The sequence below is a fragment of the Scyliorhinus canicula genome, chromosome 2 (assembly GCF_902713615.1).
Source record: "Scyliorhinus canicula chromosome 2, sScyCan1.1, whole genome shotgun sequence".
NCBI classification, from domain to species: domain Eukaryota; kingdom Metazoa; phylum Chordata; class Chondrichthyes; order Carcharhiniformes; family Scyliorhinidae; genus Scyliorhinus; species Scyliorhinus canicula.
This window is the reverse complement of record NC_052147.1, coordinates 150,125,878-150,144,619: the sequence shown is the minus strand read 5'-3', so window position 1 is coordinate 150,144,619 and position 18,742 is coordinate 150,125,878. Positions and strand designations below refer to the sequence as shown.

General features: G+C 46.5%; 2 protein-coding genes across 3 annotated transcripts in view; both read left to right on the top strand.

The window, feature by feature from the left end:
* LOC119959337 (pituitary tumor-transforming gene 1 protein-interacting protein-like) overlaps positions 1-9,332 on the top strand; it is a 48,758-nt gene extending 39,426 nt beyond the window's left edge. For both annotated transcript variants that reach the window (XM_038787639.1, XM_038787640.1), the window contains exons 7-8: positions 5,107-5,153; positions 8,439-9,332. In XM_038787639.1, coding sequence (XP_038643567.1) covers positions 5,107-5,153; positions 8,439-8,485 — 94 coding nt within the window. In that variant the 3' untranslated portion in view covers positions 8,486-9,332. The remainder of the gene's footprint in view (positions 1-5,106; positions 5,154-8,438) is intronic.
* A 4,965-nt stretch (positions 9,333-14,297) lies between these two features.
* Positions 14,298-18,742, top strand: part of LOC119962279 (cyclic nucleotide-binding domain-containing protein 2-like) — a 150,239-nt gene continuing 145,794 nt past the window's right edge. Inside the window, exon 1 of the mRNA XM_038790267.1 lies at positions 14,298-14,378. Within this exon, the coding sequence (XP_038646195.1) occupies positions 14,298-14,378 (81 nt within the window). The remainder of the gene's footprint in view (positions 14,379-18,742) is intronic.

Genomic DNA, 18,742 nt, shown 5'->3' with positions numbered 1-18,742 from the left:
TTGAGGAAACGCCTCCCATGAGGTGGTAGCAAGCAAGATCGATAAAAGGGAACCAGTAGACGTAATATACTTGAATTCCAAAAAGCATTCAATGAGGCACTGTCGGTACTGGCTAACTAATAGAAGATACAAAGTTGGGAGAAGAGGGGTGTTTTCTGGATGACAACCCGTAATTGGTGGAGTGCCACAGGATCCATGCCGGGGCCACAATTTATTTTGTTTTGGTAAAACATTTTATCACGGTAGTTATAATTTTATAATAATAACAGTAAACAGTACAAATATAAACATAGTGCATAAACCATCTCCATCCCTAACAAATCCCGCCTACCCTAAACAGAAGATCGCTTAACCCCCATTTTTCTTATTGCCTCTGCTGACAGTTTTCCCCGAAGTAGTCGACAAACAGCTGCCATCTCCAGACAAACCCTAGCATTGACCCTCTTAAGGGGAACTTAATTTTCTCAAGTCTGAGAAACCTGGCCACGTCGCTAACCCAGATCTCTGATTTCGGGGGCTTCAAATCTCTCCACGCTAGCAATATCCATCTCTGGGCTACCAAGGAGGCAAAGGCCAAGACATCGGTCTGTCCCGCCCCCTGGACTCCCGGATCTTCCGACACTCCAAAAATCACCACATCTGGACTCGGCACCACCCTTGTTTTAAGTACCGTGGACATGACCTCTGCAAATCTCTGCCAGAATCCCCTAAGCTTCGGACATTCCCAAAATATATGGACATGGTTTGCTAGCCCTCCCGCATACCTCGCACACCTCTCTCACCTGTCCTCTATCCCAAAAATTGTGCTCATCCGGGCCACCGTCATGTGTGACTGGTGTACCACCTTGAATTGTATCAGGCTAAAAGACTCTGCTCAAAGCATCCGTTCACAGTCCTGCCTCAATTCCACCCCCCCCCCCCCCCCACCCCCCCAAACCAAGCTCATCTTCCCATTTGGACTTTAGCTCCTCTGAGTTACCTCCGACGCCATGAGTTCTTTATAGATATCCAAGACCTTCCCTTCTCCCATCTCTGTTCTAGAAACTACCCTGTCCTGTATCCCCCGTGGCGGTAGCAACAGAAAGGTCGAAAACTGCCTTCGTAAAAGATCCTGTGTCTGTAGTTATCTAAACCCGTTCCCTCTCGACAATTCAAATGTCTCCTCTAATTCCTCCAAACAGGGAAAGCTGTGAATAAATCTCCCATCCTCTCAATCCCTACTCTTTGAAACCCCCCCATCCACCTTCCCTGGAACAAACTGATGATTGTTACAAATTGGAGCCCAGACTGATGCTCCCTCCACTCCCATATGCTTCCTCCACTGCCCCCAGACTCTTGGGACCGCCGCTACCACCGGGGTTGTGGGGTATCGAGCCTGCGAGAACGGTGGAGGTGCTGTTATCAATGCCCCCAGACTTGTGTCCTTACACGATGCCGCCACTACTCGTTCCCATACCGACCCCCTCCCCCCCCCCACCCCCACCACCCAATTCTTAATCATGATTATGTTTGTCACCCAGTAATAGTTGCTAAAGATCGGCAGCACCAACCCACCCTCCCCCCGACTGCGCTCCAAAAGAAATTTCTTCACTTGCGGGGTTTAACCCATCCACACAAAGCCAGAAGTCACCTTATTTACCCGTTTTAAAAAGGCCTTTGGGGATAAAGATGGGAAGGCACTGGAAAACAAACAGAATGTGCAAAGATATGCGGGTTAGGTAGATTGGCCATGCTAAATTGCCCGTAGTGTCCTTAAAAGTAAGGTTAAGGGGGGGGGGTTGTTGGGTTACGGGTATAGGGTGGATACGTGGGTTTGAGTAGGATGATCATTGCTCGGCACAACATCGAGGGCCGAAGGGCCTGTTCTGTGCTGTACTGTTCTATGTTCTATGTAATACTTGGGAGGACCGTCATTTTCATGGTCTGTACCCTCCCCGCCAGTGACAGCGGGAGCATGTCCCCCTTTGAAAGTCCTTCTTCATTTGTTCCACTAGCCGGGTCAAATTTAGTTTATGTAACAGCTCCCATTCAATTACCACTTGGATTCCCAAATAACGGAAGCTCCTTCCCACCACTCTGAACGGCAACTCTCCCAGTCTCCTCTCCTGCCCCTTTGCCTGGATCGCAAACATCTCACTTTTCCCCATATACAATTTGTACCCCGAAAACTGGCCAAATTCCCCGAAGATCCGCATAATCTCCCCCATCCCTCCTAACGGGTCGGAAATATACATGAGCAGGTCGTCAGCATATAGCGAGACCCTGTGTTCTTGCCGCCCCGACCAACCCTTCCAGTCCTTTGATGGTCTTAGTGCCATTGCCAGTGGCTCTATGGCCAAAGCAAACAGCAGCGGGGAGAGGGGGACATCCTTGCCTTGTCCCTCAGTGCAGTTTAAAATAGCCCGATGTCAGCCGATTTGTTCGTACACTTGCCACCGGTGCCTGGTACAACAACCAAACCCAATCAATGAAGCACTGCCCAAACCCGAACTGCCCAAACACTTCCCACGAATAGATCCACTCCACCCGGTCGAAGGCATTTTCTGCGTCCATCGCGACCACTATCTCCACCTTCCTTCCCTCTGAGGGTATCATGATCACATTTAAGAGCCTTCTAACATTGGCCGTTAGCTGCCTGCCCCTAACCAGCCCTGTCTGGTCTTCCCCTATCATCTCCCGGACACAATCTTCTATCCTTGAGGCTAAGATTTTAGCCAACAGGTTGACATCGACATTCAATAGGGAGATTGGCCTGTATGAACCGCATTGCTTTGGCTCCTTCTCCTGCTTCAGGATCAGTGAGATCGAGGCCTGTGACATTGTTGGGGGAAGAACACCCCGCTCCCTTGCCTCATTCCCTCACCAGCAGCGGGCCCAGCATCTCAGAACTTTTTGTAAAATTCCACTGGGTAGTTGTCCAGTCCCAGGACCTTACCCGACTGCATGGCCTCCAGCCCCTCTGCTATTTCCTCAATCTCGATCGGGGCTCCCAACCCTTCCTCCACCTTCGGAAACATCAACTCTCCAAAAAAACTGCCTCATCCCCTCCACCCCAGCTGGGGTCTCTGACTCTTATAGCCCGCTATAAAACCCCTTAAACACCCCATTCACCCCTGATGGGTCCAAGACCATATTCCCTCCTCTTCCTATCTCCCTGGCCGCCTCCCCTTTCCTTAGCTGGTGTGCAAGCATCCTGCTGGCCTTCTCTCCATACTTGTATATCGCCCCCCTCGCCTTTCTCAACTGCTCCACCGCCTTCCCTGTAGACAACAGATCAAACTCCATCTGTAGCTTCTGCCACTCCTTCGATAACCCTGCCTTCGGGGTGTCCGAATATCTCCTGTCTACCTGAAGAATTTCCCCAACCAACCTATCTATCTCTGCAGGGCCACAATTATTTATGATGTATGTTAACGACATGGATGAGTGAAGTGAATATACTACTGCCAAGTTTGCAAATGACACAGAACTAGGTGGGAAGGCAAGTAGTGAGGATGACCGTATACAGAGGGATGAAGACTGGTTAAGTGAGTGGGCAAAAACATGGTAGATGGTATGTGATGCAAGAAATTTTGATGTAATGAATTTGGTAGGAAGAATAATACTGACTGACTATTATTTAAATGGAGAAAGACTGCAGAAAGCTGCTGCACAGAGGGATTTGGAGATCCTCGTGCATAAATCGCAAAAAGTTAGAATGCAAGTTCAGCAGGTAATTGGGAAGGCAAATGGAATGTTGGCCTTCATTTGAAAGGGAATGGAGTATAAAATAGGGAAGTCTTGTTAAAACTATACCAGGCACGAGTTAGACCACAGCTGGAATACTGTGAACAGTACTGGTTCCCTTATCTAAGGAAAGATATAGTGGCACTGGAGGCAGTCCAGATAAGGTTCACTAGGTTGACCTGGGTATGGAGGGATTTTCTGATGAGGAGAGGTTGAGTAGGTTGGATCTGTACTCATTCGAGTTTAGAAGAATGAGAGGCAACCTTAAAAAACATTTAGGATTCTCAGGGGGTTTGACAGAGTAGATGCTAGGGGTCGGTTAACTCAGTTGGCTGGCTGGTTCGTGATACGGAGTGACACCAACAGCGCAGGTTCAATTCCTGTACCGGCTGAGGTTATTCATGAAGGCCCCGCCTTCTCAACTTTGCCCCTCGCCTGAGGTTGGATGGTCCTCGGGTTAAACCACCACCAGTCAGCTCTCTCTCAAAGAGGAGAGCAGCCTATGGTCCTTTGGGACTGGCAACATTTACAGGGAGATATAGCCGCTCCTGTTCATTCAAAGTCATTGTTCAGTTAAGTAATTAGATGCTGAGAGGCTATTTTCCCCTTGAGAGTTTAAGACCAGAGGGCATAACCTGAGTAAGGGGTCGCCCATTTAAGACAGATGAGGAGGATTTTTTTCTGATGGTGAATGAATCTGAAAATGTTTTCTGCAGAGCGCTGAAGAAGCTGGAACATTAATTATGTTCAAGGCTGGGATAGATTTTTAATCAGTAAGGGAGTCGTAGATTGTGGTGATAAGGTGGGAAAGTGGAGCTGAAGATTATCGTATCATATTGGTCATGATCTCATTGAAATAGCAGAGCAGACTATGGGCCAAATGGCCTACTTCTGCTCCTATGTCGTATGGTCCTGGGATGTGGTTCACCTTTTGAGCAGCTTATCCAAGGGGGCAGCTAAATGATTTCAAGTTGGGTTTCATTGCCTACACTACAGCTTCCCCATCCCAGTTATGATCTTGGAGAATGTTCTGATGCTATTTTCTCTTTACATTGCCTAATGCTTATCCATTACTAAATCTAATGGCTTCCTAAATCTTTTGATGAATCTGCTGCGTTAGTCTAGTAAGGAATGCTAGACTGGACAAGTCTAGTCTAGTCAAGTCAGGAATGCGAGGCTGGGCAAAAGCGGTCTCCCGGTCTGGTCTGGTAGACTGAACAAACCCAGTCGAGGACATGGGCTGGTAATATAATAAGAGACAATAAATCTAACTCTACCCCTTGTGCTCAAGAATACCATTCTATTGCTACACTACACTGTTCAGAGTTCTTGCTCTAATTACTTGCCATTGTTTCAAGCTTCCATCTGCTTACCTTTCAGGAAAAGTGAAATGAAGGTCAGACATGATGAAATCAGGAAGAAATATGGTGAGGCGGCACATTTTTAAATAATGTTCCTTGTTTTGGGCTAGTTTAGCACAGGGCTAAATCGCTGGCTTTTAAAGCAGACCAAGGCAGGCCAGCAGCACGGTTCAATTCCTGTACCAGCCTCCCCGATCAGGCACCGGAATGTGGCGACTAGGGGCTTTTCACAGTAACTTCATTTGATGCGAACTTGTGACAAGCGATTTTCATTTCATATTTTCATATTTCATAAAATACTGGGCCAGGCTGAAACTGTGCTTGGTCCTCTGCAGTCGCTGAATGAAATCATTAGGGGAGGTAGATTAATAAAATTATGTAGGACTTTTCCAGCCTCTGCGAGAGGCTGGTTCTTCCGGTTCTGCTGAAGTCAGTGGACGTTGGGTTAGCTCACTGCACCTGCTACAACAGGACCTGGATGTGGCAAATAATAATTACTTTAGCAGGACCAGGAGGTCCAGCAGGAAGGGCTGGAAATGCCTGTTCTTTACAGCACAGAAACAGCTGACTTGGCTCCACTGATTGCAGGCAGTGTTAATGCTCGACAGAAGCCTTCGCCCACTTTCATTGAACCCTTTCAGCATATCCTTCCATTCTGTTCCATTCTCCCTCACATACTTATCTAACTTCCTCCAATCCAGTTCTTTTTTAAAAAATTTTTATTGAAAATTTTTTACAAAATATATAACAACAAACAGTAGCAAACAACAATAAGACAACATAATAAGCATAACACCCCCAAGACTGTAACAACACATATATCGAGCCCCCCCCCCCCAAAAAAACCCGGTAAACAACAAGAGAACTTGAAAATAAATTAAATAAACATAGTCAACACCCCCCCCCCCCCTTTTTTTTTCTCTCCCCCCCCCCCCCCCAGGTTGTTGCTGCTGCTGACCTAGGTCCCTATCGTTGAGCCAGAAAATCGAGGAAAGGCTGCCACCGCCTAAAGAACCCTTGTACCGATCCTCTCAGGGCGAATTTGACCACCTCCAGCTTAATAAAACCCGCCATGTCATTGATCCAGGTCTCCACACTTGGGGGTCTCGCATCCTTCCGCTGTAGCAAGATCCTCCGCCGGGCTACTAGGGACGCAAAGGCCAAAACACCGGCCTCTCTCTCCTCCTGCACTCCCAGCTCCACCGCAACCCCAAAATTCGCGAGTCCCCAGCCTGGCTTGACCCTGGATCCTACCACCCTCGACACCGTCCTCGCCATCCCCTGCCAGAATTCCCCCAGTTCCGGGCATGCCCAGAACATATGGGCATGGTTCGCTGGACTCCCCGAACACCTGACACACCTGTCTTCGCCCCCAAAGAACCTACTCATCCTAGTACCGGACATATGGGCCCGGTGCAGCACCTTGAATTGGATGAGGCTAAGCAGCGCACACGAGGAGGAAGAGTTAACCCTCTCCAGGGCATCTGCCCATGTCCCATCCTCGATCTGCTCCCCTAGCTCCCCCTCCCACTTAGCCTTTAGCTCCTCTACTGATGCCTCCTCCACCTCCTGCATTACCTTGTAGATATCAGATACGTTCCCATCCCCGACCCAGACCCCCGAAAGCATCCTGTCCCTCACCCCCCTCGCAGGCAGCAAAGGGAATCCCACCACCTGCTGCCTAGCAAACGCCTTTACCTGCAGGTCCCTGAACATGTTCCCCGAGGGGAGCTCAAATTTCTCCTCCAACTCTCCCAGGCTCGCAAACCTCCCATCAATGAACAGGTCCCTCAGCTTTCTGATGCCCGCTCTGTGCCACCCCAGGAACCCCCCATCAATGTTCCCCGGGACGAACCGATGGTTCCCCCTTAGCGGAGCCTCCATCGAGCCCCCCACTTCCCCCCTATGTCGCCTCCACTGCCCCCAAATCTTGAGGGTAGCTGCCACCACCGGACTCGTGGTATACCTCGTAGGAGGGAGCGGCAGCGGCGCCGTTACGAGGGCCCCCAGGCTTGTGCCTCCACAGGACACCATCTCCAACCTTTTCTATGCTGCCCCCTCCCCCTCCATCACCCACTTGCGCACCATCGACACATTGGCCGCCCAATAATACCCCGAGAGATTGGGTAACGCCAGCCCCCCACCATCTCTGCCCTGCTCCAAGAAGACCCTCTTCACCCTCGGGGTCCCATGCGCCCAAACAAAGCTCATGATGCTGCTAGTCACCCTCCTGAAAAAGGCCCTAGGGATAAGGATGGGCAGACAATAAAAAAGTGACAAGAACCTCGGGAGCACCGTCATTTTGACGGACTGCACTCTACCCGCCAGCGATAGCGGCACCATGTCCCACCTTTTAAATTCCTCCTCCATCTGCTCCACAAGCTCCAATCCAGTTCTAATAAGGATCCCAGTCCTCCTTTGTATTTTAAATTTTGTGCTCTCTCATGCATGTGCTCTCATTTACCCTGCAAGATGGTGCGAATGGGAGGTTAACCTGAATATCCTGCACACCTAGAAATTGGACCTCAAAGGCTAGAGAAAACAAAATTTGTTACCCAAGGAAGGATGTAAATTTGGGTTGAAGTGGCTGAGGAAGGAGAGGTATTGGTGGGAATCTGTAGCCCTGTTGGAGAAAGAAAAAATTATCTTGGGACATTCAACCCCACTAACCCAAAGACTGGCCAGATTGTTAGTCACGTTAGTAGAACAGTGCCTGTCTTGTAGGGTTCGTTCTCCAGTTGGGAATTTGTGAATGATGGTGCTGATCAGAACCTCATGGACTTCTGAATTAATTTTTTAAAATGTTTTTCATTGGGTTTACTGTTATGTACACTAAATAGAATATATATAAATATATATATAATATACATAGAAGAGAAGGGAACACGCACAAAAAACAAAACAAACAAAAAAAAGTTAGAATAAAATAACTGGTAGGGTATTATGCACTAGCTCTACAACAGCAGCTCTGTACAATTGGCAATGTTGTTTTTAGCACATTAGTAGGCATCTGTTTGTGTGTGTGTGGGGGGGGGGGGGGGGAAAGAGAGAGAGAGAGAAAGAGAACTGGGGAGGTACATATACATTTGGGTGTTGGTGTTGTCACTTGCTTCTCCCAGACGGTTTTCACTGACGTTGTCGTCTCACGATCACCTCCACTTCAGCTGTTCGTCCTGTCTTTCGCCCGGATTTTCCTTGTTCTCTGCTCCTCAGTCCTCCCAGTGAGTGCCATAATCCACTGTCAGCACCCAATCAAGGAGTCTAGTCTCAAGTAACATTCTATTTTGGTTGATTTATGGAAGGTGCAACTGAGAATCATGAACGTAACTTTGATCTTTGCTTTTATTTCAGGTCTATTCAAGGAGCCAAATTCCTACTCCAAATTCGAAAACAACTAATGCAGGCGACCCAGCTCGATTCGGCAAGAGTCCAAATGAATTGTATTCCAATAGCTCAGTCTTTAATTATATATCATACATACTAACCTCTCCCTCCAAAACCTCAGAGGCAGTGAAATCAAACAAACCAAGTCTGTGGTTTGTTTTTAATTCTCTGGGGGCAGGAGCTAGTTTTTTAAACTTCTCTGAACCAGTTACTGTTTAATCCTGCCTGCAGAATAATTTCTAATGCTGTATCTCAATCTCTAGTATTCACACTGGAAAGACTGGCACCAGCAAGTGTTGAAGACGGACCAAACTACTGGCAACTGGGTTTCTAGATTTCCCTCATTCGGTTTTTCTTAACTGGAATGAATTCAAAGTGCAAAAAAAAACGAATTCTAATTGGATGTTTCCGGCAGGATACATGTCTGATTCCAGAGCCAAGCTTGTGCCATTCAGTGTCAAACTCCTTTTTTCCACCTAGCACTGTGTCTGAATCAGAGACCTTTCAATTTTGCCTCGGTTCCAGCTGATATGCAGCTTCTGAAGACCAGCGATGATCACAGATCTGAGGGAAGCCTCTTTATACAGTCACGTATAGACCAAAGAGTGTAAGAAATAGAACATGCTGCAAACAGCTGTACGAATGAGAGGAAAAGAGTGTGCGAATAAGGAACCAAATTAGTGCCTTTCTCTTTAATCGAATTGTGTTTGTGCTGTTGAGGCATGTGTTTATGATATTTTCTATCTCTCACATTGCACTCTATAAGATGATCAACATATTAGTTTCACATTGCTTTACTATGTATGGGAAGCTGCAACGATCTTTTTAACTGCTGAACTGTATTAAAAATTTAAAAAGTAATAATGGGACTAGATTTTAACCAGAGTGAAACCATTGAGAGGAAATGACTTGTGATCTGACACCCAACATTTACACAAACTGCACTCGTGATTAACAAAGGCATTGTTCATAGGCAGCAAAGAGAATATTATTTCCACTTGTGACAAACATCAATGGGACGGATGTCACTGCAGTTGGATGTCATAGAGTTGCAAGAAATTGTCCCATCCATACCAGCCCATCTAAAAGCTGGGAGTTTCAGAATGCTTGAGCAAAATGAGGAATAGCTGAAAGGCGTGTGGCAGGTATATTCCTGTGCAGTTCAGTGAGAACACTGGGTTCCAATGGAACCCTGCTGAAATGGGTCTAATATTTGGTGTCTTTGATTCCATCGTTGATTCTGCCTTCATGGGGAACATTTAAATCGAGGTGAAAGGAAGATGTTCTATCACAGTCTCATTAAGTGGGAAGATGATGACCATCTTTCTAACTGGACTGAAGTATAGTATAAGAATCATCCAAGTCTTTTTGCAGTGAGCTATTTTTTTTTCAAATCTTTACACTGTCCAGTATGTAATAGAAAAAAAATCTTTACTCACGCTGCGGTACATGTTTGCTTTAATAAACTCTCATGAGGGCAGCATGGTGGTGCAGGATTAGCACTGCTGTCTAATGGCACCGAGGTCCCAGATTCGATCCTGGCTCTAGGTCACTGTCCGTGTGGAGTTTGCACATTCTCTCCATGTTTGTGTGGATTTCACCTCCACAACCCAAAGATGTGCAGCCCAAAGGTGGATTGGCCATGCTAAATTGCCCCTTAATTGGAAAAAATGAATTGGGTACTCTAAATTTTAAATAAATAAATAACTCATTGTATATTAGAACGGTACAATGTCAAGTTACGATTGGGAGCGAGGACAGATGAATGGGAAACGTGGAGCTGCAGCAAATGATTGGGAGTAGATATTTTCAGTCATTAGCAACACAACAGTTAAATGGAAACTTCTGAGGCAAGTGTCTTCACAGATTAATTTTGATTCATGTGATCTGAACTCTTAAGGGGTTGGAGAGAAATTTGTGTTTTTCTTTTCCCATGTTGGTCCTGGTGTTTTCAGTTTTACTTTCCTCTCCCAGGCAACGATATGGTTGGGGAGATGGGAAGGGAGGTTTAGCCCAAATGCTGCAGTTATCAAGCATGGGGCAGGCTTGTTGTACCAGCTCATCTTTCCCTGCCCATCTTTTTTTTTTGGATGGTATTTCTTGTGTTGATTGGGCATGCCCTGGCAGGACAAAATCATGAATCAGTCCTCTCAAAGACAGAGCTCTTACACTTCTTGGTACCAGTCAAACATAGGCAGCTTTGTTGATGCTGGCAGGTCCAGAGGCTGGAAGACTATTGCATACCCAAGAACATCGCTTATGGTAAAGTAACCAGAGCCAAACAGCCAGTGGGGGCAGGCTCAATTTCAAGGATGACACAAAGTCCCTAAATATCAACTATCTCATTCAGGGGTCACTAGCTAGTGAAAGTGGGCAATGGTGACAGGTGCCACCTGAGGGCTGGCGATGCACGATGGCTGCAGTAGCTTGCTTGGCTATTTCACAGGACAGTTAAGAATCAACCAATTGCTGAGGGTCTGGAGTCACATGTAGGCCAGATTGATAAGGGGTAGCAGATTTTCTTCCCTAAAGGGGTATTTGTAAACCAGATCGGTTTTTGCAACAATTTATGATAGTTTTATGGTCACCATTACTGAGACTAGTAGAATTTTTAATTAATTTAAATTCCACCAGCTGCCATGGTGGTCATTTTAAACCATGTCTCCCAAGCATTAGCCTGGGCCTTTGGATTACCTCATGATATTACCCACAATGTCACTGCCTTCCGAGGAAGATGAAGTGAGAACATGAATCAGCCAATGGGTGTAGGCATGGGTTCAAATATCATAGAGTGGGAAGGACTTGGGCCTGCATGGAAAAGACAGGCCATACACAATTGCACAGCGGCCAGTCAATTAAAGATGCAGAGGAAGCCCCTAACAGCTGATGGGGCCGAAGATCCATGCGCCAATTACCTTTTCCAATTACCAATTCGGGTATTTTCCAATTAAGGGGCAATTTAGCATAGCCAATCCACCTACCAGGCACATCTTTGGGTTGTGGGGGGAGAAACCCACGCAGACACGGGGAGAATGTGCAAACTCCACATGGACAGTGACCCAGCACCAGGATCGAACCTGGGTCCTCAGTGCCGTGAAGCAGCAATGCCAACCACTGTTGCTTCACAGCTCCAGGGTCCCAGGTTCGATTCCTGGCTTGGGTCATTCTGTGTGGAGTCTGCATGTTCTCCCTGTGTCTGCGTGGGTTTCCTCCCACAAGTCCCAAAAGACGTGCTGTTGGGTGAATTTGATATTCTGAATTCTCCCTCTATGTACCCAAACAGGTGCTGGAATGCGGCGATTAGGGGCTTTTTACAGTAACTTCATTGCAGTGTTAATGAAGACAAAATGTGACCAAAAAGATTAAGATTAAAGGTCTGTAGGATGTTCCCGAGAATGTCACATTGCAGTGAGCGCTCTGCAATTGAATTGAAAAGAAGAGTTCAAATAACGAAAGCATTCCCCTAACAATTCCGACTCAAAAGTCTGAGACACAATATAGTCTGCACTGGGAAGTTTATTTTTAAAATTAAACTTAAAATGAACCTGTTAAACATTTAAATTGGGTGTGACGGTTGTTAACACTGATTAGACCAATGATGTTTGTATAGGTTGTGATCTTTAAAATGGTTGGGAATGAGTGATAATATTGCCACATTAAAGCAGTTTAGTTGGCATGCACTCGCTTTGTTAGTGTCACATCATGCCACATTGCTGAAATTGTCCTCAACTTGCAACTTATTTACCCACTTAAAAGCATAAACACATTTTACATGCAGCATTCTCATGTTTGGTATTACTTTGGGAATGTGTGTCCATGATCACTGATCCATTTGAAAAAAGGTCCTTCAAAAAGGCACGAACCACTGACCTAGAAAGATAAAGACCTGTTTCTTTTTTTCAATAAATTTAGAGTACCCAATCAATTTTTTCCAATTAAGGGGCAATTTAGCATGGCCAATCCACCTAGCCTGCACATATTTGGGTTTTGGGGGCAAAACCCACGCAAACACGGGGTGAATATGCAAACTCCACGCGGACAGTGAACCAGAGCTGGGATTGAACCTGGGACCTTGGTGCCATGAGGCAACAGGACTAACCGACTGAGCCACTAAAGACCTATTTCAGCTAAACAAAATAAGTGTAAGCCATTTGCTGGTTCATTCCGCGAGAAAATGCCTTGATCACTCAGTCAAGCTGCTGATATAAAAAAATTTTAAATGGCAATTAACTGTCAGTCACCATCAACTGGTGCATCCTCCATGACAATGCCTCGACCAAACAGAATCCACTTGCTAACCAACCTTACAGTATAAAATTGTTGATTTCCCTGACATTGTATCCTTGTGAATATCTCGATGAGTGCAAAATGAAAAGCTTTGATCAAAAAAACGTCTTTATCAGCAGCCCTAAGAAACAGGCAGCGTGGCAACAACCATCTCCCAAGTGCCCTCCAAGGTCACACAACACCCTGCTGTACAGGGCTTCATGGTCACTGGGTCAAAATCTTGGAACTTCCTCCCTCCACCAGATGTAGTGCAGCAGATCTAGATTGCAGCTCATCCCCATCTTCTTGGAGCAACCTCGCCAATGAGACCCACATCCTGTGAATGGATTTAAAAAACAGGACCCCAACCCTCATCTGGATTATTACTCTCCCAGTTTATTAGAGTGTAAAGCGATAACTACAAGTGGTGTTGATACAAGTCCACAAAGCAGCCCAATTGTTTGGCACCACTTCCACAAATAGTCTCACCCTCCACCACCGATGCAGTGGCAGCTGTGTGCGCATTGCAGTAACTCACCAAGGTTCCTTCAACAGCACCTTCCTAACTCACAACCACTAACATCTAGAAGGACAAGAACAGCAGACACATGGGAGTACCACCACCCAGAGGTTCCCCTCCAAGTCACTCACTCCCCTGACTTGGAAATATTTCACTGTCACTGGGGCAACATCCTGGAACACACCCCACCTAAGGAGCACTGTGGGTAGTGTACATACACCACAGGGACTGCAGTGGTTCAAGAAGGTAGCTCGCCACCATCTTCTTCAGGGCAATTGGGGATGGTCCCAGCATGGCCAGAGACCATCAATCAATTTTCGAAAAGTCTGACTGGAAGTGGTGTTGGCACAAGTCCGAGGTGGCACAGTGAGATTTATTGCTATGATCTGGATATTACTGACACCTGTTTAGATTATGCGGTCTGTTTACTGGAACAAGTTTCAATCCTTTGTCAACACGATTGAAACATTTTAACTGAAAGTCAAGAGAAGGGCGTTTAAAAAAAAACAAGAGTTAATCAGCTTGAAATCAGGGCGAGTTCCCAACCCTTTCTGCCCAGTGTGCTGGGTCACCTCTGGGCTGGGCTGAGGATTTCTCCCCCCTCCCAGGGGAGGACCAGCCAGGGGGGCTCCCAGCCAGGTCAGAGCTCTCACCCCCCCCAGGGGAAGACCAGCCAGGGGGGCTCCCAGCCAGGTCAGAGCTCTCACCCCCCAGGGGAGGACCAGCCAGGTCAGAGCTCTCACCCCCCAGGGGAGGACCAGCCAGGTCAGAGCTCTCCCCCCCCAGGGGAGGACCAGCCAGGGGGGCTCCCAGCCAGGTCAGAGCTCTCACCCCACCCACCAGGGGAAGACCAGCCAGGTCAGAGCACTGGGGGGGGGGGGGGGGTTGGAGTCAGGCAGAACACTGCACCTGTTCCAATTCCCAACGGCAGCTGGCATTTCGAAAGTCGCAGCTGGGAAAGCTTTCGAGAGGGAGGACACGAGGAGCACACGAGTGATGAAGTTTTAGCTGGAGAGAGAGAGAGAAGGAGGAGGGGAGAGATGAGCTCGACAGATGACACCTCAGACTCGTCCAGAAAAAGCAGCGCGAACGCGACCTCCAAAACACAGGCCCAGCCGCAAGTAAAGGCAGCTAAATCAATCCGAGAATAGAGCCCCTTCGGCTCGAGTGAGATCCACCTTAGTCTTGACTTTATTGTTGCTTCTGGATTCTGTCCCCGCTCACCGACTTTTAGAAAAGTTGTGGAAAAGAAATCTTCAAAAGGGAATCTCCCTCTCTCCCACGCAAAGCCTGATCTTACTGCACAGACAGAAGGAGGCCATTTGGCCCACGATACCTGCGCTGGCCCTTCCCACCCCCTACTCATGTTCCATTCACCCTTTTGGAGAGCTACTTGTTGAGTTAGCTTCTCCCTTCATTGGTTGGTGACCAGTCAAGAGATATTTGATGGACGCATTACATTTCTTCACTGGAGAGAGACCCCCACACAAGTGTGTGAAAGTCTTAAAGAGAATCCCAAACTCCCCTCAGTCCCCTGTGAGCCCGGGGCCAACCCTTGGCGTAGAATTTATTTTCAAACGTAGGGGCACAGCAAAACACCACCTCCCCCACTACTTCCAAAATAAATGTTGCTCCCCAGTTTAACCGGTACATTTTTACAGTTGGCAGTTGACAAGCATTTTAACTCTTAATAGAATAGAAGCAAACAAAGCCAGGTGGATGTTGCCAGAGTTTCAGAATAAGGGGGTCTCCCATTTAAGACGGAGAAGAGGAGAAATTTCTTCTCAAGAGGGTCGTTAGTCTATGGAATTCTCTTCCAGAGAGCTGTGGGGGATGGAGCAATGAATACATTTAAGGTTATACGGGTAGGGAATCTAATGTACAGGCAGTCAGGAGGTAAGGCAGGGGGGAAGTTGGGTATGTTATTGTGATGTTGTTGCGTGTGTCGGACTACTCTGTTTAGAATGTTTAAATGTTAAAATTATAACTGCTTCAATAAAATGTTTTCTAAACGAAAAATAATATGTTAAGGTTGAGCTGGACAGATTTTTGGTAGACAAGGGAGTCCAGGGCTATGCGGGGCAGATAAAGTAAAGTTCAGACTACAACCAGATCATCCATGATCTTATTGAATGACAGAGCAGGCTCAAAGAGGCAAATAGCCTCCTCCTGTGGCAACCAGGTTGTTGCTTCTCTGAACACTCACTTTCTATCATCCATTCCCTTCCCCCAGTTTGGGAACTATTTGAACCAATATGAATACATTACCTCATTCTCTATCATTCCCTTCATGCTGTTATTAACCACCGTCTCCTGATAACCCTTCCTCATCGTTTATCCTGCCACTGTCTTGCCATCCAGCTTGGTTTAAGATGGTATTTCTTCTGCCATTAAGTTAGCGTGATTACCCCTTGCCAGGTCAAATGGGTGCTCTTTACAGTTGAAACTGCTGGTTGCCATCTCAATTTCCTTCTTCCACACGTCCCTCAGGATTGCCTGAAATGGTAACGAGTATTGAAAAGGTAGACAGGACGTTAAGCTAAACTGTGACAGCAACTGTGGAGGCTGCAGATTGGAAATCAGTAAAAGGCAAACGTAGATCAGTCATGATCTCACTGAATGGCAGAGCAGGCTCGATGGGCCGAATGGCCCACTATGGTTCTACATGGTGTTATAGTAATGGTAGACTGGAGAGAATAGATTGGAGAGGTTGGGACTGTTCTCCTTGGAGAGAAGAACGCTAAGAGGACATTTGATAGAGATGCTCAAAATGATGAGGGGGTTGGACAATGTAGACAGGGAGAAACTGTTCTCACTCGTAGAAGGATCGAGAGTGACAGGGCACAGATTTAAAGCGATTTGCAAAAGAAGCAAATGCGATGTGAGAAAAATCTTTTTCACACGAGTGGTTTAGGTCTGGAAAGCACTGCCTGGAAGTGTGGTGTAGGCAGGTTCAATCGAGGCATTCAAGAGGGCATTAGATGATTATTTGAATAGAAACAATTTGCTGGGGTACAGGGAAAAGGCAGTGGAATGTAACATAATGCTCGTTTGGAGAGCTGGTGCAGACATGATGGGCTGAATGACCACCTTCTGAACCGCAACAATTCTGGAAATCTTCAAAAACCCTTCACAGAACCCTTCAACCAACAAAATGAACTTGCTGCAGACAAATGGAGGCACACCGCCTTAGGAACAGCTTGCCTTTATAGCCCTGAGTTCACTGCAGCTCTGACCCACACTACCATGACCTCTACCATAGGTAGGAGAAGGAAGCAAGTCCCAAATTCACCCCAGCCCGAAGAGGAATCGAAACCCATGCTGTTGTCACCAATCTGATACACACTGACACTGACTGTTCAGCCCCACAAGGGGTCAGAGTTACTGCGGCACCATGCACTCACCATGCATTTTGTAGTTTGTAGCTATGGAGAGTGATCAGAGAGGCTCCAAATTTTGGGGGATCACATGACTGACCAGGAATCTCTCCAGTTCTTACCCTCAGCCACTGGTCTGTGTTTGGAAAGATTTACAAGTTGATAATGGAACACGGAATTTCTGGCTCAGAGGCAGGGCCCTCCCTCCCTTTGTCTTTATAACGAGTCTTTAATGTATTGAAACATTCCAAGGTGCTTCACAGGATTGTTATCAAACCCAAGCCATGTGAGATATTACAATAGATGACCAAAGGCTTTGTCAACAAGGTAGATTTTAAGAAGCGTCTTAAAGGAGGAGAGAGATGGGAAGGTACAGGTAGCTAAAGGCGTGGCCACCTGTGGTGGGTGATGAAAGTCTGGCATGTGCAGGTTGGGAGAATTAGAGGAAGGCAGATATCTCGGAGAGTTGTGAGGGCTGGAGATTGCAGAGACAGGGAGGGGTGAGACCATGGAAGGATTTGAAAACAGGGTTGAGAATGTTAAAATCATGGTGGTTGCATAGCTGGAAGCCAATGTATGCCGGTGAGCAGAGTGTGAACTGTGATACAGACAGCTGAGTACTGGATGGGTTCAATAAGGTGACAGTGCGAGAAGGGAGGCTGGAGAGGTGTTAGATGCTGTGATGGAAGAACAGTACCGTTGTCAATTGCTGAATCAACTGAAGCAAACAGATTCCTCATCTGTACTATCTCACAAACAGAATATGTCAATGTACAGGTTTTCCATCTTGGTCCTGTTTCATCTACCACATTTCATTCTGTGTTATATTGGCACGTAATTACATCAAGCTTCATATTCATGAAACATTTAATAAATTACAATTGGAATAATTGGGAGTACAATAATGAGCAATTAATGTACCGATCAACAAACAGCTACATCTATTCATTATTAGGTTGTGGGCTTCGCTTACAAAGCCCAGCATTTATTGCCCATCTCTAGTTGCCTTGAGAAGCTGCTTTACTGAACCTGCTGCAGTCCATGAAATGTAGGTACATCCACTGTGCAGTTAGAGAAGGAGTGCCAGGATTTTGGCTCAGTGACAGTGAAGGAACGGTGATATATTTCCAAGTCAGGAATGGTGAGTGACTTGGAGGGGAACTTGCAGGTGGTGGTATTCCCATGTATCTGCTACCCTTGTCCTTCTAAATGGTAGTAATCTTGGGTTTGGAAGGTGCTGTCTAAGGAGAGTTGCTGCAGTGCATCTTGTAGATGATACACTCAGCTGCTACTGTGCATCAGTAGTGGAAGGAATAAATGTTGAAGGTGGTTGAAGGTGGTGGATGGGGTGCCAATCAAGTGGGCTACTTTGTCCTGGATAGTGTTGAGCTTCTTGAGTGTTGTTGGAGCTGCACTCATTAAGGCAAGTGGAAGAATTCTATCACACTCCTAACTTGTGCCTTGTAGATGGTGAGCAGGCTTTGGGGAGTCAGGGGGTAAGTTAATCTTTGCAAAATTATCAGCCTCTGACCTGCTCTCGTAGCCACAGAATGTATCTGTCAGTAATGTTAGGATAGAAGGAGAACCAATAACATTGGTCCCTAATACCTCGGGGAAGTCTTGGTCTTGGCCATCTTGCTTTTTAACAAAACTGAGGAAATTGTGAATTAAGAATTGTAAAAATGTATAAAATGTATTATATTTATCTAATGTTTGAAATGTGTCCAACAAGAGGCATGAGGTCAGAGCCATCAATTGAATGCTGAGGTTAAATTTTGTTGCCAGTTACAACCTCCAAAATGTGCACATTTCTGTACCAAAGTACAAAAATGCATAAGTGCCATTGATGGCAAGCAAGAAAATCTCTGCAACCCCTTGAATGGGCTGAGAGCTAGCTCCTTTGAGTCCAATGAACTCCAGATACGCCTTGGGATTCTGGGATGGATCACATGTAATAAACTAGGATTGGGTTGTTTAAAAGTATCTGGTGGACGCACAGTGTCTGCTGCATCCAAACTAGACCCACCAGATACACATCTCTGATGTACTATCCAATTCACCACCTCTGCCCACCACACTACCAGCCTCTTTGTTCAAATCCTGTTTCT